This window comes from Anarhichas minor, unplaced genomic scaffold (genome assembly GCF_050575085.1).
Source record: "Anarhichas minor isolate MPS153535 unplaced genomic scaffold, ASM5057508v1 ptg000067l, whole genome shotgun sequence".
Classification (NCBI taxonomy): domain Eukaryota; kingdom Metazoa; phylum Chordata; class Actinopteri; order Perciformes; family Anarhichadidae; genus Anarhichas; species Anarhichas minor.
This window is the reverse complement of record NW_027466513.1, coordinates 4,628,500-4,650,402: the sequence shown is the minus strand read 5'-3', so window position 1 is coordinate 4,650,402 and position 21,903 is coordinate 4,628,500. Positions and strand designations below refer to the sequence as shown.

The 21,903-nt window shown below is 42.6% G+C and overlaps 1 protein-coding gene across 1 annotated transcript; it reads right to left on the bottom strand.

Moving 5' to 3' along the window:
• Window positions 1-479: 479 nt before the first annotated feature.
• LOC142934107 (ATP-binding cassette sub-family C member 12-like) lies at window positions 480-18,267 on the bottom strand. Its single transcript, XM_076078511.1, has 30 exons — window positions 18,217-18,267; window positions 17,265-17,413; window positions 17,001-17,147; window positions 16,614-16,761; window positions 16,180-16,416; window positions 14,537-14,710; window positions 12,965-13,112; window positions 12,137-12,285; window positions 11,895-12,002; window positions 11,212-11,445; window positions 11,052-11,123; window positions 10,701-10,825; window positions 10,076-10,148; window positions 9,234-9,437; window positions 8,794-8,925; window positions 8,412-8,502; window positions 7,943-7,993; window positions 7,583-7,675; window positions 7,267-7,465; window positions 5,844-6,018; window positions 5,049-5,275; window positions 4,721-4,858; window positions 3,920-4,109; window positions 3,726-3,815; window positions 3,415-3,604; window positions 2,875-3,034; window positions 2,690-2,768; window positions 2,019-2,132; window positions 652-816; window positions 480-572 (listed from the first exon to the last, which is right to left on the bottom strand). The coding sequence occupies exons 1-30, from the start codon at window positions 18,265-18,267 to the stop codon at window positions 480-482; spliced, it is 4,206 nt and encodes a 1,401-aa protein (XP_075934626.1).
• Window positions 18,268-21,903: the final 3,636 nt, after the last annotated feature.

Below are 21,903 nucleotides of genomic sequence, written 5' to 3'. Positions count from 1 at the left end.
GAATCATCGGCCACAACCAACCTACATCTTTCGGTTTTAGTCGTTTGCTGTTTTGTGAGATTGCTGTTGTGTCGTCCCTCAGTGCCGCTGTGCTGTTGCATGTAGTGCATATTCACCCAGCAGACTGAAGCTTCACACAGAGAAGCTTTGCAAAGTGGCAGCAAACAAAGTCAAAGAAAATCAATAAATAATGTGTTTTAAATATACATTCAAATCCGCTCCTATACAGATTCTTGCCCGTTCTTCTTATACGTTGTCCGTGCATTGGTTTCAGCAGACGGTGGAGATAAATCCATCTTTACAGGTTGTGAGGTGAAATACAGAAACCGTGTCTTTTTCTCCATGAATGTTGGACCCCTTCTCTGCTGCTCAAGATTACAATATGACAGGACTGATTAAGATATGTTTGTGAAAATATATTTATTATATTATAATATTATTATGTTACAGTGTTTAGTGTGTAGCAGGGCCTGTGTGGTTCAGGTGTTCACAGTGTTGGCCGCAGCGAGGAGTGAGGAGAACAGAGAGTCCGGTCTTTGCTTCAGCACATCTGGATGGTCAAACTCGGCCACCTGTCGGACAAATCACTGACTGTTAGTCTAGGTTTAGAAGCACGTAAACGTCATCTTTATCTTATCTTTAATCTGTTACCTCTCCGTTGTCCATGACCAGAATACGGTCGGCGTGCATCACAGTGTTGATGCGATGGGCGATGGTGAGCATGGTGCAGTCCTGGAAGGCTTCACTGATGGTGGTCTGGATCAAGGCGTCGGTCTCTGCATCGATGGATGCTGTTGCCTCATCCAAAAGAATGATCTGTTGGACAACAGGAGGGACAGTTAGTCCAGACGAAGAGAGGAATACTGGTCGTGGTGGGTTAATTGATGCAATTGTGAATAATATCAATATCACAGGCAGTTAGTTTGGTTGGTTTTGCAACACATGCAGATGCAGGGAGCAGGGGAAGGACCCAAACACAGTCCCAGATGAGGAGGCAGCAGGAACAATTCAGTGACTGTATTTAAATGGCTTTCAGAGTCCAAATAAAGCAGGTGGTCTGTTAGGCAGGTACACAAACAGAACTCCATGCAACAAGGAAGGAATGAAAGACGAGACGACAACCAACAGTGAGAAGACAGGACTATTGGTACATCTTCAGTCTCTTATTTGTCATTTCCTCACTCCTCACTTGTTGTTCTGCGCCGCCATCTTGACGGCCGTCCCAAAGCTCTTCTGTCTGCTCTGTTATCTGAGCGAAGATGGTTATCTGAGGAGCCATGGGCGAGGAAGAGCAGCCTTCACGGAACGACACGCCCCCTTATTGTTTATCAGTTATTTGATTGGACGCTTCAGCCGATCGGACTGATCTGATATTTCTTAACGTTACTGAGATTTCATACCAGAGTGAAATCACAGAATAAACTCAAGTTGTATATTTGATTTGGTTACTTTTTCACCATCTGGTTAAAATATATGTTAATTGTAGGTCTGAACAACAAAAGGACCACAAACAACTTTCTTCATTTTTTAGAAAGATTTGCCTTTTATGATCTGTTGTTTCCCTCAATAACCTTTATGATGGAAACACTTAAAGTCAGAGAGAGCTGAGAGACTGTCTGTCTGTCAGCAAGAAGAACCTTTTACATCTTTTGTTTTCAATTCATTCAGTCACGTGAGGCTGATAATTACTGGTCAGGTTTAATAAGTTACATATTTTTAAATTTCCCCAAAACATTTAGCCTAATAAAGTCTTTCCAGTGTTCAAGAGACACCATGTCTCAGGAAATGTCAGCAGGAAGCACTGCTGCTCTGGCAGTGATGGTAACTGCGTGTCTTAGTTAGTATTAGTACAGTGATCCTGTGTGCAGACACAAACTCCATCAGAAGTCTCTGCAGCTGTTAAAGCCCACTGACAGCTGATCAGAACAGAACCACCACAGATGTGGCAGTAGAGCAGCTGAAAAACTGGCAAGTGTGTAAATAACAAGAAGTCAGAAGACAGAAATTCATGTACAAACCTTGGAGTTGCGTAGTAGTGCTCTCGCCATACATACGAGTTGTCTCTCTCCTACAGAGAAGTTCTCTCCGTTCTCCAGCACGGTTGCCTGTAGTTTCCCCTCCAGTCTGGAGATCTAAGGAAACAAAACAATCCTCATAGAACCACCTTCATGTCTGCTGCTACCTCACCTCTAAGAGTAACCTACACTGATACTGACTACGATACAATCAGGATATAAAACCCAACGGTTTGTAGAATAGTCAAAGCTACCAACTAAAACATAAAATTGCTACTTTCACATTAATGTATCGGCAATAATAATCTAATGATATCATTGCGTAACACTCACAGGGTGCATTTTTCTACTTTGTGTACTTTTACTTTGATACATTAAGTACACAAAGCTCATAATACTTCAGTACTTTAACTCAAGTAAGATCTTACATGCAGTGACTTTACTTGTGATGGAGTACTTTCACAGCGTGGTATTGCTACTTTTACTGAAGTAAAGGATTGAATACTTCTTCCACCAATGCTACGGTTCATAATATATTTGAAAATAAGGGTTCAATAACACCAATGCACCACTAAGACAGCTACTATCTGGTCAGATAACATTTCAATTCAAGATGACTGAGCACACGCTCTAATGAAGCTGTGAATGTGCTTCATATTGTCCAGCCAACATACCGAGTCCTTCATGTAGGTCTTCTCCAGCGCCGCCCAGATCTCCTCATCATTGAAGTTATTGAAGGGGTCTAGGTTGTACCTGGAGGGAAGGACATGCAGCCAGTGACTAACCCACCACAGTGAGAGCAGTGTGTACCCGTGTGGAAACATAAAGCTCCATGGAGTTAGGCGTTAGCTTAGGTTACCTGACTGTTCCAATGAATAGCACAGGATCCTGGGGGATGATAGACAATTTGCTGCGCAGATCCTGCAGACCAATGGCCGTAATGTCCACGCCATCTATCAGGATGGTCCCTGATGCCGGCTCCACCAGCCTGAACAGAGCCACGCCTAGAGAGGACTTCCCTGCAGAAACAAAGCACAACAGTAACTCTAATGGTGTACAGAGGCAGGGTTCCCTACCATGCCTCTACAAGTTAACACTCTAATCCAAGTCAGTTCTTTCATTTACACATTTAAATCCAAAGGTGCTCTTGTAACACTGGACTTTCTACATGTGCATTGTAGAAGCTACATTATGATCAATATCGACGATAGGTTTTGTTGAAATAGATAAAATTGTGTGCGTATTTAGGTTCAAGATTCAACTCTGATAATTAGTGATAGTTTTCCTCAATCAATCAATCATGTCAATATGTCTGAATCATCTTGACATTTACACTAAAATCAACCTGCATGTAAAAAAAAAAAGTTATGAGTAAAAGCTGCTGGAGTCAAGGTCTTACCAGAGCCTGTCCTTCCCACAATGCCCAGCTTCTCTCCAGCTCGGATGAAGAAATCGAGTCCGTTCAGGACAATGGGTGTGTTTTCTCGGTACCTCATCTTATAGTCCTGGAAGGTGATGGTTCCGCTCTTCGGCCAATCCTCTGGGACTCGGGCCTCCTTTATTGGCCCGGGGGCCTCAGACGTACAACCCTGTACACAATAAACAACAACTACTGTGAAGGAGAGGAAAGGAGGTGCGTCAGAGAAAAATGTACTTTATAGAAGAGAAATGATTAGCTTTATAAAGAGGCAGAGAAGTTTAGAGTCTGACCGTGATGTATTCCTGCAGCCGCTCCACCGAGTTGAATCTAGCCTCCACCTCCGTCGCCAGCCTCACTGCATACTGAAGCAGGCCAGTCAGCTGGACAACACATCAACATCTTTAAACACACACGTTGCAGTTGCTTTCAACGTATCTTTACAAAAAGAAACCAAAGGTTCATTCATGTTCTGTTCCAAATTCACCTGTATGGTGCTGCACAAGGCCAAGCCTTTCAAAGACGGACTGATGACGTCATTGCTGCTGAGCACTACGAACAGAGACACCAACAACGTCATGGTCAGCGCCATGGAGTCCAGGCAGAAGGAGAGCCAACGTGTTCCGGAGAGAAACAATAAATAGTGGTTGGAGTTGATGTCACTCAGTGACTTGAACCTACAACGTGATAAAGGACATGCAGGTTTGTGAACATACTGTACCGCCTCACCCCAATGATCCGTACACAGCATTTAAAAGGCAGACCAGGTTCAGAGACTCTGACTTTGCAGGAAACTCTATGAGTGAGTGTGCTTTGCTTATCTCGAGAACTGTTCATTTGATCTACTTGTGTATTGCTGGGGACCCAAGGGAATGCGGTGTCAAATGTTGGTGGCACTATAACAACAAACTTTGCGTTTTGGCCCTAAACTTTGGAGCTGTAAGTGACAAAGTCCCAACGTTTTGTTTGTTGTTCTGTCATAGATTTAATCATATTTTTTCACTTTACTGAAAGCAAACAATGACCTCTTAGTGTAACTTAAAATCAGGTTATTATGCATTATAGCAGCTATTACAATGCGTTACTCTAACTCTCTAATGTATTAGAACTATGGGAATTATAGTACACTATGATTTAAAAAATGTGCGTCAAAAACAAGAAATATTGCATCAAGATCAATTTTCTGCCATTTTAAATTGTGTCCAAATTGTCACCCAGACAACGCTGCAAACAACAATATGAGGAGCGACGCAGTGGAGAGTCATGTGGAGGAACTTTGCTATCTTACAGTTCGATGTGTCTGTCTCTGATGTTGTAGGCGTGGATGGTGCTGAGGCCCTGCAGGGTGGAGGTGGTGAGAGAGATGCAGGGAGAACGACTGATGTTCTCATTCCTCTTCATCTGACGGATACTCCTCTGGAAGATACTGCAGATCAATCACAACTGATATATTTAGTAAAGCTTTAAAGAACTCTTGTACTGTACCTGCTTTTAAGACGTGCAACCATTTAAATGAAAATCTGCATCTAAATAAATGTCATAAAATGAACTCAACGTGTGATCAGCAGGTAGCCATACAAGGCGTTTATTTCATGTTTAAACTGGTATCAACTCACAAGAGAATGAGGGTGAACAACGCTCCAATGAACACCACAGCTGCCAGTATCGGGGGAAAGACTGCCGAGATGGTGATAACGGTGAAGGTGAACAGCAGAGCAAACTGCAAGAAAGGGTCTATGGTGAGGGGAAGCACCGCGTCCACCTCCTCTTGATCTTTGGAGAAGCGGTTGAGAATGCGTCCTGTTGGCGTCGTGTCAAAGAAACTCATGGGACTGGAGAAGATCTGAGGAAGGAAAACATAAAGGCATTGTACTTGTTCATTATATGAACATAAAGCATGCCCCTTGTTACCTCCCATCCCTCCTCTCCATCCCCCCGTAGCAGAGAGAGGGCGGGGCCAGAGGGGCTGCTCAGTTGAATATCTTAGTCTAGTCCGTCTCACTAATTGATCTCACTGAGGTTTTGAAGTCGGGGAAAGAATCCGTGGCTCCGACCATGGCTATGAAATATAAATCTGTCTTTGAAGACGTAGACGGATTTATATTTGTGACTTTTTCTCCTGGTCCCTCCCTTCTGTCTGTAATACTTTGTCCGTTGGTTATGTTTTCCTTTGTTTTGACATTTCATTATTTCTTGTTTTATTTTGTGTTACTCACCTCTCCTCTCGTTTCAGATGCTTCACTTCCTGCCCCTGTGTGTTTTGTCTGATTACCTGACGTGCATTTGAGTCCTGTGTCTTTCTCTGCGGTTCCATCAGTCGTAACAGTAAACTATATGGAAAAATCCTAACAGATCGTATCTTCAATTCAGTAAACATGGTTGTGTTTGATGGTATGGCCATCCATCAGTACCTTCTTGAACATGGTGTCGTGGAGTTTGGTGGCCGCATTCAAAGTCACCCAAGTGTAGAAGAAGCATTTGGTGACGGCAAGTGTCACCATGACCACCACCAGCAGGCCATAAATACTTTGGTAGAAGTGCAGGTGTGGGTTTTGTGAGATGTCTCCTTGGTTTGAGGTTGTGTTATTGGATGACTTAAAAAAATAGAAAATATATCATGTTACAAACCAGGTCCAGAGAGACAGTTCATCAACACAACGTACTACAGTTATACAGTTATGCAGTTAAGTTCTATCTGTTCTCTACAGCACACCTCCTCTATCGCTGCCAGTGTAGACAAAACCAGTTTGGTTCAGCCGTAAACACAGCGAAGTTATGTGAAGTAAAAGAATTTGCAGTGCACATGCAGCAATACCAACATCTGTGCACATCTGACCGACCATGTGAAAAGAGTGTGTGGCTGTTGGTTTGTCGGTTTGGAAAAGGTTAAACAGACACTCTCTACACTGCCATCATTGAGTCCATCCTCTGCTCCTCCATCACAGTCTGGTACGCTGCAGCCACAGCCAAGGACAAGGGCAGACTGCAACGCATCATCCGCTCTGCCGAGAGGGTGATTGGCTGCAATCTGCCGTCCCTCCAGGACTTGTTCGCTTCAAGGACCCTGAAGCGAGCAAGGAAGATTGTAGCCAACCCCTCTCACCCTGGACACAAACTGTTTGTGCCCCTTCCATCTGGTAGGAGGCTGAGGTCCATCAGGACCAAGACCTCACGCCACACGAACAGCTTCTTCGCGTCCGCAGTCGGGCTCATTAACAGAGCCCCACTGACTCCCCACTGACTCTGTCACCCCAGGACAAATTCCTACCGGTCACTCCCCTGCATCCCTTCTATTACACTCGACACTTTACACTACACTTACATCTCACTTGTTTATAGTCCTGTCATCTGTTCGTTGTTTATAGTCCTGTTATCTGTTCGTTTGTGCACTTTATTTTATATTTCACTTTATTTTATATTTCATCTTTATTTTATATTTCATTTATTTTATATCTTACTTTACTTTATATCTCTTGTAAATTTGAATATGTTTCTACTTGCACTGATTGTTGTTGATTGTTAAATGTTTGCACCTCCCATCACGCCAAATTCCTTGTATGCTCAACATACATGGCAATAAACGGTTCTGATTCTGATTCTGATTCTTTGAAGAGAGCTATTCACATCCCTCAGACTTCTTATAAAACATGCCCATTGGAGCATTAAATAGTCTTTCCAGCTGTGGGAAGTCACACACTTACTGAAAACACATTCAAATGCAACCAGGGCTGTATGTGTTTGTGTGTGTGTAGGTGTGTGTGTGTGTATGAGAGAGAGAGAGAGAGAGAGAGAGAGAGGGAGAGAGAGAGAGAGAGAGAGAGAGGAGGAGAGGGAGGAAAGAGAGAGAGAGAGATGGAGAGGGAGAGAGGAAGAGAGAGAGAGAGGAAAAGAGCGAGAGAGCGAGAGAGAGAGAGAGATATGGTTCTCACCCCGTCACCCTGCCCCAGCCAGATGCTGAGCCACCAGTTGCTGAAGGCTGTGGTTCCAATCATCAGGACCAAGTTGAGGAAGGTGAGGAAGCTCACTATGTAGCCTGCAGCACAGTCACATCAAACATCATCAACCAGGTTGTCCATGTGTGAATTGTGTATTATTGCATACGATCATGCCAATGCATGCATGTGTGTGTGTGTGCTGTCGGTGTTCAAACCTCCAGCTGCCTTGCAGTATTGCTGGTAGACTCTCCAGGAGACGGCACCTTCTGTGGTGGACTCCTGACTGACCAGCTGGTCATCGACAGGTGCTGAAGAGGAAGAGGCAAGGCAAGTTTATTTGTATAGCACATTTCAACAACAAGGTAATTCAAAGTGCTTCACAAGTGAAAAATGAAGAAAGAGATCTTGAGAGAGAAGCTGCTCGACCATCCAGCCAGCACTTCTGGCCACTTAACGCACACACCCTTTGTCTTTAACACATTGAAATGGAACCAAATGAGTCTGACATCCTTGCTGGATTAGATCTGAACTTCACCGACATCAGAGCTATAATTGAATACGTTTTCCAGACTCACATCTTTGGTTAGTTGTCATTCCATCGTCCTTTTCATCCGACATGTCAAATGCTGAAAGAGAGCACGGATGTGGAAGGGAGATATCAATAAAATGACAGAAGAAATATCTGTCATCTAGACCTGTAGACACACACACGCCCGTATGAAACACTGATAAGAGTATATTAACAGTCAGGATTGTAGATGTGTTGCCCTGTCTTCTATTGTTTTACAAAGCTTTTACAAAGTTCATTGTCTTTTCTTTTGTTGACGAGTTCACAGAGAATTGTGTCAAAAGTAAAGCAGGATTTTCTAGAACGCCCCCTGACTGCTTCTGTTAATAAATAATGTGCGACACTCCCCGTGTGTCTTTGTACTAAACTCTAATAATCTCCAGCCTTGTTTTCGTTAAATATAAATTATTATGTGATGAATTGTGAATCTATTTTAGTTCATTACACAAACAAAGATGTTTTCCTGGTTTGCGTACCTGGGTTCACTAGCCCACCGCCGGTGCTTTGTCTCCGCTCAATGTCCCTCAGCTGGGCAGCTTCTTGGGGAGACACTTCCTCCTCCTCATTCTGACAAAGCAAAAACGCAGTGATGCTGCTGAGTCTGGACAAGTTGACGACAACTCACTTCCACCCTGAAGTAAATGATGAATCGTTAACTCGTGGCCAAGTAGAAGACTTGTTTCTGCCTCCTATGAACCTCTGACACATCTGGTTTACAGCTCACGTGTATCGGTTTATTGTTTTTAAGCTAAAAACCTCATAAAGAACCGGTGAAAGGGTTTTGCAGCTGGTAAAACATGGAGGAGAGACACATAAATAAGTACACTAGAGTTTTGTACTGTAGATTGATTTTATTACCTCGGGCTCCATCTGGGAGTTGATGATGAGCTGAGCATAGCGTGCATTGGCTTTCATCAGGTCCTGGTGGTTCCCAGCCTCCTGCACCTCGCCATCATCCAAAAGCATAATGTCATCACAGAACTCCAGATACTGACAGACACAAGTGAGGACAACCATGTCAACAAACCATCTCAGCACTGAGGCCCGAGTTCTACCGAACGCAGTCCAAACAGCACGTGTTCACATGTATGACACGTGGCATCTAAACAGCTGATGCCTGCAATCAGAAACCACCAACTGGTGCTCGATGTTCTGGTACTTTGGGGTTTACCACAATAGGATCTTCAAATCATTTTTGATGTGTTTTAAACAAGTATGTGAATTTAATTGAGAAATGTGATTCTTAATATTAAGCTATTTAGGATTCACTATCTGCTGAAGAATGAAGCGGTGTCTACCTGGAGCTGGTGTGTAATCAGTATGATGGATTTCCCCCGGAGCTCTTTCTTAATGCATTCCTCAAAGATGTGTTTCCCCACATGGGCGTCGACAGCAGCTAGCGGATCGTCAAGGAGGAAGATGTCCTTATCGGAGTAGACAGCTCTGGCCAGACTGATCCTCTGCTTCTGCCCCCCCGACAGATTCAGCCCTCGCTCTCCGATCTGCCAACAGAACAGCAGAAAGCTGATAAGATCCCTGACAGCATGGTGAGGTGCATCACACAATCTGCTCTTCCCTTTTACTAACTTACAACAATATAGAAGAAATAAAACTAATCAGAGTTTAAGATTAACTCAGAAACATCCGTCAGACTTGGAACTGATCCCAAATCAAACAAACCGCCTGAATAAATTTACTGGTATTCAACTTGCAATTATTTAGTTCTGACTCATGCAATACTTTGTTTGTTGTAAAATGACACAGTAGATGATTTTTCGGGTTCAGTCAGTTTCATGAATGAGTTGCTAGGAGACAGTCAAAAATAACATAGTTGGCAGAGTTTGAGGTATTTTGTTTTGATATTTCAATGCAAAATATTCAAAATAAAATGATGTCGTTACTAACGAAAACACAAGATTAAAACGGGCTTTAAAAGAGTTCAAAGAAAGAAAAGCGAAGTTGATTATTGATTGTTCCAACTAATGTTTACCTTTATCTATCGTTTAATGCTAACGTCCGCTAGGGGTTTCCAACCCCACATCGGAGGGTGTTAGTAGTAAAAGTTCCACTCAGCTTGTAAGAAATCATTCAAAAGCAGAACAAACATTCAGCTCGGGGGGTTTTGAGTACAGCAGACCACCTCAGTTTGATCACCATGTGGGAGGACATCCAGGTCAGCTCTGAGACTGCAGACCTCCACAACTCTGCTGTATCTGTGGAGGAGGACAATGAGGTAAAGTGAAGGGACAGCGACGTATAGTGTCTTCAACAGAGCTTTGAATATTTAATTCAGTTAACTTAATAGTAAAAACAACTTTTGGAAAACGGCGTTTTTTAGTGAGTCAGGTCTGCTGCATGTTGGCTTTCACTGCAGTATGTACTTCATACAAGATCACGATTACAGCTCAACTGTGGGCCGAACCACAGTCATAGAGGCAGCTGAATGACGTGACGCAGCAGTGGCTGCATTGACTGGTTTCCTAATAACAATCCTGTCAGATAACACAGATGATTGTTTCACTACTCTGCCAGATGCAAACTGACAGCGATAAAAGGAACTTTCTCCATTTATTACATTTGTCACGTGAGATAAGCTCAAAAGAAAAGAGCTGTTCATGCCTCGTTGTCATGGTCTGTGTAACGATGAGGAACAGCGGTTAAATATTAACATCACAACAGTATCCAGTTAACGATTCCTCCTTTTGTTTCCATATTCAAAAGGTCTGCGGTCCTTTATAATGTGCGTGGGTTAAGTGATTGTATACTTGGACTGGTCAAGAGGTTCCCCCATCAGGATGTTTTCTTGAACGGTCCCATGAAATATCCAGGCCTGCTGGGAAACGTAGGCAAACGTCCCGTTAGCTGTGAGGGAGCCCTGCAGAAGGTGCATCTAAAATATAAAAGTGAGCAGACCACCATGAGGTTACCTGCTCGTTGCACGGCATCGGTTAGATCTGGTTTATCAAATTAGGAGCTTCATTTTACATAACTGTGTAACAGAGTGGAAATAAAATAGTGAAAATCAACAGCCGATAGAAATGTCAAACATTATGTCAGGAACTTGCAGGGATTGTAAAAGAGAATACATTAAAAAAGAGACAGAAGGAGGAGCCAACCTGTTCCAAAATGCTGGAGATCAGTGACGTCTTTCCACTCCCCACATTCCCACAGATTCCAAGCAGGTTGCCCTTCAGGAGAGAACACAGAGAGAGTTTGGCTTTAACCTTTAACCCTTTCTAGATCACCTCATGTATTCTCACCAGTCGTATAACACACCTTCAGCAGTGTGAAGGAGATGTTTCTCAGGGTTGGCAAGGTTTCAGACTTCCCATTCTGGCACGTCTCCTCCACTTTGTGTCCCTTCTCCCCATTAACTGAGATGATGGCTGGAGAGTCTGGCTGGTTGGCTGGTTTGTTCCAGGAAAGTGAAGCATTTTTCATCACTATGGCTGAATCACTGTCTTTTCTCTGGATCAGGTAGGGCTCTGGATTCTGGATCAGCAATATTCTCTGAAATAGCCGAACATTGCATTTATAAACTGTAAACTGTAAACATTAGATTTTAAGTGTGAATTTGTTCCACAACAGCAACAAACACAATGAAAGCTGGCAATGAAGTTGTAGTAAAGAAGATAGCTTAAAGTGTGACACTAAGATAATGACAACAGAAGCAATAAAGCCACGTTTGCACGGCAGGTTGGCGTACATGTTAAAACTCCATACAAGCTAATATTTATGCTTGAAATGAATAAAGATGGAATAAGAACCATATCATGTTAGTCTGCAGATTATAAGCGTTGGTGGGGGAGGCCATCTTTACAGATCGTTATCTATCATCACGAGGAGGCACAACCTTACAGTTGGTATGGCTGGATGACATCACAGCAAGACGACTTCATGTAAGATCAGAGTAATAATGAATACCGTTGGCAGCCGAGCGGGACAGAGAGAGAGTTTACCTTCAGTCGTTTTAGTGACACAGCAGCCTCAGCCAGGACCTTGGCAGACATGGGCATAATATCCAAGCAGAACCTCAAGGAGTTGAAGATGGCGATGGTGGTGAAGGCCTGTTCATAAAGAAGAATGACGCTCACACTATATAACACTTTGTTATTCAGTACACCTCAACCATGTAAATCCCACAGTGGGCATGATGGCAAGGGTTGTTGTGCTGCATGTGCTGCACTACTGCAGTACTCACATCGGTTGTGTTGAGCTTCAAGCTCAATGAAGTGTGTACGAGGAAGGTGAGAATGATGGAAAAGGAGGGGATGATGCTGGTGATGCTGGTATTGGCGTTCTGGACGTAACTGACCTTCCGCAGTTCTTTCTTCTCATCTTTCCGTAAGCCTATAAGAGAGACGGCATCAACAGAACAGTTTCAGGGTTTTTTACTCTACTTCTATTAGCTGACACCAAACGAGCATGGACTGGTGGAGGCAAGGGCACATGGGAACTCAACCCTAGGTTCCTGCTTTGCTCAATGGAAGGTAGCACACCCGACTTTCAAGATTGGGTTTGTGTTCATACAAAGCCACTGTATAAATGATAAACATGATATTTGTTATTCAAGAAATGTCTGTTTAGTTGGTTTCCTGTTTTGTTTAGAATGTCCGTGCCTCGTGTGTCCTGTGTTCACTTCACTACCTGCGTTTGTATGTTCTGTGTGATTGTCTGTCCCGCCCCTGATTGGATCCTCCTGTGTCTAATCATCTGCACCTCCACAGTGTCTCAGCGTCGGTTGGTCTGTCGTGCTCCCTGCTCTGCTCCCTGTTCTGATCTGCAGTGATTCCTGGGGTGATCCCTGCTCTTCTCTGCTGTGTTCCCTGTTAAGTAGTTTTGATTTCTTGGACACATTTTTTGACTCCCCAGCTCTGCAAGTTTAGTTTTGAACATTTTCGTAACAATTAAAGCCACCGTTATTCATCCCTCTGTCCCCCGTGTCTCTCTGCCTTTGGGTCCATCCCCTGCTACCAAGAAAGATTAAAACCACGTTTGACTGGACGACGAAGTCTGTCGAACTTCATACCTGTGATCTTCTCTTCAAAGGAGTCTTCCCAGGCGTACATCTTGATGAGCTTGATACTGTTGAGAATCTCATTCATTGTGCGAACACGGCTGTCTGTTATCAACATGGTTTTCCATCTGAACTTGTTCATGAGATTGGCCAAGCCAAACTGAAAGCAGAAAAAAACAATATTAATCTTTGTGTTTGGGGAGAAAAATGTATTTGTGTCTTGAAATATATTTGATTCAAAAGTTTTCTGCTTCAGTGTCTTTAGATCTTTTTGTCCGATGTTACTTTGGTTACTGAAGTATAATTACAAGCATTTCATAAGTGTCAAAGGCTTTTATTGACAATTACAGTAAGTTTATGCAAAGAGTCAATATTTGCAGTGTTGACGATAAGTTGCTCTCGGAGGATGTTGTGGTACCATTCTTTATTCTGTGTTCTGAGGCTACATTGTGAGTGAGCCCACTCCCTTGGCTGAGAAGCAACCCACACATGAATGGTCTCAGGATGCTTTACTGTTGGCATGACACAGGACTGATGGTAGCGCTCACCTTTTCTTCTCCGGACAAGCTTTTTTCTGAATCCCCCAAACAATCGGAGAGGGGATTCATCAGAGAAATTGACTTTACCCCTCAGCAGTCCAATCCCTGTACCTTCTGCACAACATCAGTCTGTCCCTGATGTTTCTCCTGGAGAGAAGTGGCTTCTTTGCTGCTCTTCCTGACTCCAGGCCATCCTCCAAAAGTCTTCGCCTCACTGTGCGTGCAGATGTACTCACATCTGCCTGCTGCCATTCCTGAGCAAGCTCTGCTCTGGTGGTGCCCCGATCCCGCAGCTGAATCAGCTTCAGGAGACGGTCCTGGCGCTTGCTGGACTTGTTGGGTGCCCTGAAGCCTTCTTCACAACATTTGAACCTTTGTCCTTGAAGTTCTTGATGATCCGATAAATGGTTGATTTAGGTGCAATCTTACTAGCAATTCATCTGATCACTCATTCTGGAGTATATGCAAATTACCATCATAAAAACTGAGGCAGCAGACTTTGTGAAAATTCATATTTTAGTCACTCTCAAAACTTTTGGCCACGTGTGTACAAAGCTATTGTGAAGTGAGTTGACTCCGGACAGCTCGGTTTGCTGCATCTGCGTGAACTGAAGAAAATCCTCTGGTGTGTTCTGTGGGTGTTCGTTACTGAGCTCCTAACAGTGAGATGCTGTGGTGTCTCAACACGAGTCAGACAGAGAACGGTGACTGAGCCAGCCGGTAGGTTTTGAGTTTTAACAGCCGAGGATCATCATCGATGGAAAAAAACACAACGGTGTCAATTGAAAACATGCCGCAAAAAGGAAAATACAGATATGTTAGTGTTTTCCACGTTGATGGCTGAATTAGTTAGAATGAATGAATTGGAAAGCTTTAATTATTTGCTAACTAATTAAAATGCATTTTTGTTTATAACCTGTGATTATTGCAGTGCCTCCTTTTAGCTCTGATTGTGATGTGGCTCGATTAAATCTCAATCCATTAATTTTACACTGCTCATGAAAATAGATCTAATAACTGTTTGTGCGGTTTCTAACATACAGACCTGTACTGGGATGAAGATGAGGTAGGTGCAGACTCCAGTCAGTGCGGTGTAGCCCAGAATGTAGCAGGCATAGACAATACACACAATAAAGAGCACCGGGGTGGACAGCATGACGCTGCCAGACAATGCTGCCTCGAATAATTTGTGGCCATCGTTGGTCAAAACACCAATCATCTGGATGGGAGAGAGGAGAGAGAGAGAGATGTAAAATACATTTGCCAAGATTGCTTTGCCAAGGCAAGTTGCTTGAACTAATGGTGAGAACAAGTGAATTCCACCGGATGTTTATGACAAAGAAGTGCGGCCTTGTAAAACAGGATCAAAAACAAAGTTGTGCAGGAAACAAGAACACATATAGCCACAAGGGGCCATTCCAGGTTCCAGGGGACAAAGTATTTAGCTGAACAAAGTTGAGCAAAGTCAATTCAACTGGTTTAATCTTGTTTAAAGACAAAGTGAGACCATTCATGACCACGTAGTAGCCTTTCAGAAATACACACTCAAAGTCCACCAGTCATACTTTTTGTTACATTTGACATCAAAAATATGCAGCAAGTTTGGTGATGTTTGGACAAACTGTCATTGATTTATGGACAGATTTGCCCCATGCACATGAACTATGAACACATGAACTAGTCCCGACCCCTATTGAGTGATTTTGAAGTAGTTTCACACACGTGCTCTAACATCGTCATGAAACATGTCCGAGGAGTTTTGTATTGATTGGATCAACGGTTTCTGATCTATTGTCCAATTTGGGTTGTGCCACGCTCATCTATTGTAGTAGAAGCGCCACCTAGTGGTCGATTCGACTGGAACTTTCAGGGTGTTTCAGCTGCTCTTGTAGACATACCCTGCAGGATGATTGTTGAGTTAGGTCTATTATTATGCTGAGGCAGGCCCCCTTGAAGTTCATTCGTCAATATCTTGAAAACATTATAAGATATCAAGAAGGTTTTGATCTGTTTGTTTACTTTGGTCCAATAATGATCCACAGAAAGTTTGGTAACAATTAGATCTACATTTAAGGAGAAGATGACACAAATGTATGTTTTAAAAAATCCAAATGGAGATAAATGTAGTGGGTGAACTTTCAAATTTGTCAAATTTCAATTCAATCTGACTGAATCTCCCAAAATGTGTTTTTGTGTGTTGGCACGTTCCAGCGCCATCCTTTGGCCGATTGAAGTCAGATTTCTTGTAAGCACATCGTGTCCAGTTATTGGGCCAAGTTTCTATTTCTTGCTGTTTCCAGCTCACGGGTTATCCCTTCGGAGCTAGAACCCTAAAAATGCAAAACTGTCGACCAAAATGTTTGATAAAATAAATCTATATATTGAAGAAAGGCATTATGCAGTCGTCCCCTGTCACTCCAACTAGATGTGCACTTGATGTATGTCCACATTACAAATAACCACACCATCAACATTTAATTCCTGCCTTCACTTCAGCTGCTGAAGACTTGGACTGACCCCAGTCTACATGTTAAACTCCACAAATCTAACAGACACGAGGTATATTGAAAATATATTTTCTTTAGACTACTTTGTACAGTTCACCAAGAGTAAGAAGATCTCTCTGACGATGGACAAAGCGATTTTGGTGTGTGAGATCGGTTTCCTAGAGAAATGCAGGCACCCTACCTCTCCCATTGAGATGTCGCTGTGCACCCGCAGAGAGATGACTTTCTGAAAGGCCACTGAAGAGAAGGCTCCCTTCAGTCTGACTGCAGTGCGCAGGTTCAACGTCCACATCAAGGATACCAGGAAGGCTTTGGAGAACTCAGAGGCGAACAAAGCGAAGGACAGACCAACACCGTAGGATACTGTGGACTTCTCTGGGTCCGCAGTATAGTTCAGGATCTCATAGACCAGAACAGCCTGAGAGGACAGAGACGTTTGTGACACACAAAAGAGCATTCAATATTAAACAACCTTTACATTTGTGTCATAAAACCTTTGTGCACATTTACATTGAATGTGACATTAGCGACAACCTCAGAAAAGGCTCCTGGATCTGGTATCCAATAGAGGAAGCACTGGTACTGGCACTGATATGCAGCTTCTAATGTAATTACCGGGCCCAGAAACAGTGTCACCATGACAAGGACACCAACAGTGACGGAGAGAATCAGCCTGGTTCTTTGAAAGCGAAGGAATACTCGGACCAGAGAGGCCTTCTGCAGGCCCACCTTGGCCACCTCTTCCTCCCACAGTCTGTGGAGTCTGTGCACAACACACAATGTGAGCCTTATTCAATTATTACTCGAGTAAAACAGTGACACACACACATGACCTCTTAATTCATAACTTCCTCGCAATTTCACGAGTCATTTTCCAGATAAGAATTTCAGCAGCTATACTTAAATATCTATAAATCTGTAAATATACTGTCCTGTACTTCATTGCATCAAATGACAGTAGAGACATGGGGGGGGGGGCATGAATCAACAAGAGTGTCCAACCTTTCTCCGCTGGTGTCGGCTACATCCAAAGGAGACAGTTCGGGAGAGCTCACATCCAGCTTATTCTTGAAGAAGGCCCACATCATGGGGGTCATCCAGGCAAAGGTTGCAAAGGACAGGAAACCTGCACTGTCCATAGGGTGGGACCTGGACATGGAGACATTGGTACAGTATCTGTCTGCTAACATGTCACCTTACATGTATTTATCAAGTGGAATATAAGAGCATCAAAACAAGAGAAATGATGTCATCGATGACACTGACTGAGATGAGGACCGGCGGAAGGGTTTGAGGGTCTGAAGGCTCTGGCTGTATTTTCCAAACAGGGTCGGGTAGGATTCTACTCTGCTGTCCAAATCAGTATGTTCTGGTACGGAGGCCACAGATCCAGTTCTCCATCGGAAAACATCTTCCTGCTGAAGAGTCATAGACACAAAGAGAGAGAGAGAGAGAGAGAGAGAGAGAGAGAGAGAGAGAGACAGAGAGAGAGAGAGAGAGAGAGAGAGACAGAGAGAAAGACAGAGAGAGAGAGAGAGAGAGAGAGAGAGAGAGAGAGAGAGAGAGAGAGAGAGAGAGAGAGAGAGACAGAGAGAGAGAGAGAGAGAGAGAGAGACAGAGAGAGAGAGAGAGAGAGAGAGAGAGAGAAAGAAGAGAGAGAGAGAGAGAGAGAGAGAGAGAGAGACAGAGAGAGAGAGAGAGAGAGAGAGAGAGAGAGGAAAGACAGAGAGAGAGAGAGAGAGAGAGAGAGACAGAGAGAGAGAGAGAGAGAGAGAGAGAGAGAGAGAGAGAGAGAGAGAGAGAGAGAAAGACAGAGAGAGAGAGAGAGAGAGAGAGACAGAGAGAGAGAGAGAAAGACAGAGAGAGAGAGAGAGAGAGAGAGAGAGAGAGACAGAGAGAGAGAGAGAGAGAGAGAGAGACAGAGAGAGAGAGAGAGAGAGAGAGAGAGAGAGAGAGAGGAGAGAGAAGAGAGAGAGAGAGAGAGAGAGAGAGCGAGAGAGAGAGAGAGAGAGAGAGCGAGAGCGAGAGAGAGAGAGAGAGAGAGAGAGAGAGAGAGCGCCTTTTGTCAATATTCCAACTAAAGAGAGTCTCCAAAAGTGGATCAAACAAGTTTGCATCAACACAGGCTGCAGGAGAAACAGTAGAAGAGGAAAAGATCTCAGGCAGTGAACGCCACATGAAGAGGCCAGCAGTGAGCTGGTGTTTGTTCATAACTTACAAAAGAAACTCCTCGACTGTCGCTCCTCTCCAGAGAAAAGTCTTTCTTCATTTTGTCCTGTAGGGAAACAAACTGCAGCGTCACTATTTCACATTGCTTTAAGTCTAATAACCAAATACTTTTAACAGCATCAACATGTATCTCATTCTGCTGTGTAACAGTGTAACGACATTACGGTTATTGTGTGTTTGAAGCTTACTCATTACTCATTTCAACACAATCATCAGTCATAAGAGATGCTGCCATTCAGGATGCTTTATGTATCACAACTGTGATCAAAATACTTTACTTGGTCAAATATCACAAATGTAGCCGCATTGCATGAAAGGTTATGAAGTCCAATTAAAAACAAAGAGTAAGATTGTAATGATTTCGATAAGGCTGAGGCAGAGGCATGCAGAATAGCAAACTTGTGAATATACATTTGTATACATTTTATATGTATTCCACCCACATTGTGTTGAGACATCATCCCGATATTTAAACTTTGCACTATTTAATTTCTTAGATTCCCATTTTTTACTTGCGTGACTTGAAATTTTAAAACTAGTCATTCATGCCTCGTGCGTAACTGAAAACACAACGTGTTTATGAATGACAGGAATCATATGTGCCTCTCACCTCCAGTCACACTGCGTCAAAGTTCCAACAGCCACATTAAATGAGGGTGTATGAAATGATGAATGAGTCCATGCGACCCTTGTTACCGCACAGTTAAATACACATGTGGAGTATTTCTGATCAGGTGTAACATCAATGTGTGTTATGATTCATTATGAGGACGGTGCACCTAAAACCACCAACTTCTCCGTCTTCTAAACAAACCCTTTAAACAAACTATATCTGTTTGTAAAGAGGACTTTCTGCAACCTCAAGCATGAAAGACCGTTCAAACATACGTCATCCTCTCAGACATCCGAATGGACACATTTGAACTAAGATACCAAAACTACAACAAACTAAAGAACCAAAAGTGATCAAAACCTTTTTAAACTGTAAAGAAGCAAAATGAAACAGTAGCTCTGTGTGGAGGACACGGATGACTCGCTGCCCCATAACGTGAGGTGCAGTCAGTGGTTTGAATACGTTTTTCTACAGTTCCACCTCTTAAAGATAAGTCTGAACAGCGTGAGGAGCTGTACGACACTGACAAGCTCAGCAGCCAACAGCTGGGTAATATACAGATAACCTGGTAGTACCAGGGAAAAACTGCCTTTTCTAAGCTTTTATAATCATTTATTTTATTTGACCTTTGTCCTACCAGGAAGCCTGCCTCAGGTAGCAGCCGTACAAAAACACGAAATAACACCATACACAATGGGATCTACAAAAGATTACAAGAAAGCAGAATAATAGCTGTTTAACAAAGTGGCCTGACTTGAGAAAATGACTTGCGTGACTATTGGCTCAGAATATGAATGGAAACCTGCATTATAAGGGGCAGGGCGTTTGAAAGATGTCGATGTTTGCCGGACACAGAGGGTCTCGAGAACAATTCTTTGTCGTTGCATCGTAGGAAGTGCATTTTCGGAGCTTGATCCATATTTCAATCAGGAGAGACTTCATTAGAATTTAACAATAATTCATAAAATTTGAAGAGTCCACCCTGAAGTAGGATAACGAGGGGTAGGGATGCTGAGGTCAGATAATAACAATAATGTATAATACAAATATTATATAATATAATAACTATTTTATATGAATAAATAAAGTAAATACTTTACCTACCTTTATAGAGGTTGTCTTTTATTTATTCTCTGCACAGAGAAGGTTCAGTCATCACAGCAGAGTGCGTACGTCTCAGTGAGGAAGAACCAGGTGTAGAGTGAACGCGCTTTCTTTATACAGAAGGAGCGACGGTGGGGGCCGATGTTGCAGACATTTTGGTCTCAGACGGATGGAAACAACAATGAGAAACAAAAGGCCAGCAACCAGAAGAAGCGGCCCGACGGCCTTGGGGCTGGAACATTCCCGTACAACACAGTTACAGTTATCTCTGTTATCAACAGGGAACTCTTCTTTGCAACAATAAGAAAGATACATCTGGGCCTGTACGCTAACACTGTGAAGTTCAGCTGAGTTCAGAGTAAACTAAGTATATATACTATACTACGTATACTATACTATGTAGAAATATCTATACTAAGTAGAAACATATACTAAGTAAAAATAGCATTACATTCCTCCCTCTTGATCATTATACATTAGATCAATACAATAGTATATACACCACGCTAGAAGTGAGAACATCAGTCAATAACATTTCATAATGATGTTAGTTTGGGACATCATTAACCCCGAGCGTAGGAAAGAGCTGATGGATGGTTTTAAACTAAACTACACTGAGACTATCACACTTTGTTAGACTCAATTTAATGTACAAATTAAACGTCACTAACAACATATTTCAGTTTGGTTGAATCTTTAATTCGTGTTAGTTTTTCAAATGAAATAGCAACACATTCATGACATTAAATCATGTTGTAGCAAATAAACACATTTCTATAGTTAGTTTAAATGAATCCTTCTATCCGTCCGTTACTGTTTGTGCTCATGTCAGCATTTCCTCACAGAGTTGAGAGTTCTTGTATCAGTATAACTAATATCAATAAAAGGAGAAATAATCACTCAGTCAGCAGTTTCAGATTATAATGCTGTGCAGATAAATACGGATATTAAACAATGAATAAAAAGTATGATGTAAGGTTAAATGATTCAATGCTTTTATATAAAATGAGATTACATTTTAGATTTTACCGAATGTGGGTTTTTTCAGAATGAAGCATAGTTTATGACATTTTTGTGACGACAGTGCAAACATTGTTTTTGAAAGGCTAAACGCCAACAGATCTGGGTTGAAAAAGAACATTTCGTTAGACATGATGTGAAAGAAAGGTCCAGCGTAAACCCTGCTCCCACACATGCCAGACGTCTTTCAAGGCGTTCTTTGTTGCAAGTTGTTAAATGAAGACATCAGATTATGTGTCGCTACTATTTTAGTCGATAATGCAACGTAATATAAAACCTGCAGCCGGCACACAACTCCAGCTGTTGTTGTTTCTGACTGTCTCACCCAATCCAACCTCAGGGCGGAGCAGTTGACTACGCAGTTACAACAAGACACTCTGTGACGTCCTTTCACAAATTCCCATTGCATTTTTTTATCAATCCATTTCTAAAATCAGCCATTGATTATGCTCCAATGGCTTAGAAAAACATTGGTCTGAGGCCTGCATCAATCACTCCCAACAGACAGCAGACAACTGCTTCTGTGTAGTGTTCAGTAGCTCTGCTAAAGAGTGATACTGAGATGTCTATTGAGCTTATTGGTGCATCAGTTTTCACCTGCAGATGTGGCATTTTGGTGATTCACACAGTCGGATTTTAGTTCTTTTAACGTGCTCAGGTCTGTTGTATCGGACTTCTTTGTTGGTATCCCATTTCTTTGATCTATCACTTGTTCTTACAGTCACAATTTCTAACTACTGTGCCCCTGGAAACCCATATACATACATATAACACACATATCTATATATATATATATATACATGCATACAGTGATTTTGACGTTTTAATGAGGTGCACCTTTATTTGCACCCCATGGTGATAATCAGACAGAGAGCGTTTTGCAGTTGAAAGATTTGAGGCGCACCGCACTGCCTTTTAGTTGCCCGATCAGACAGAATG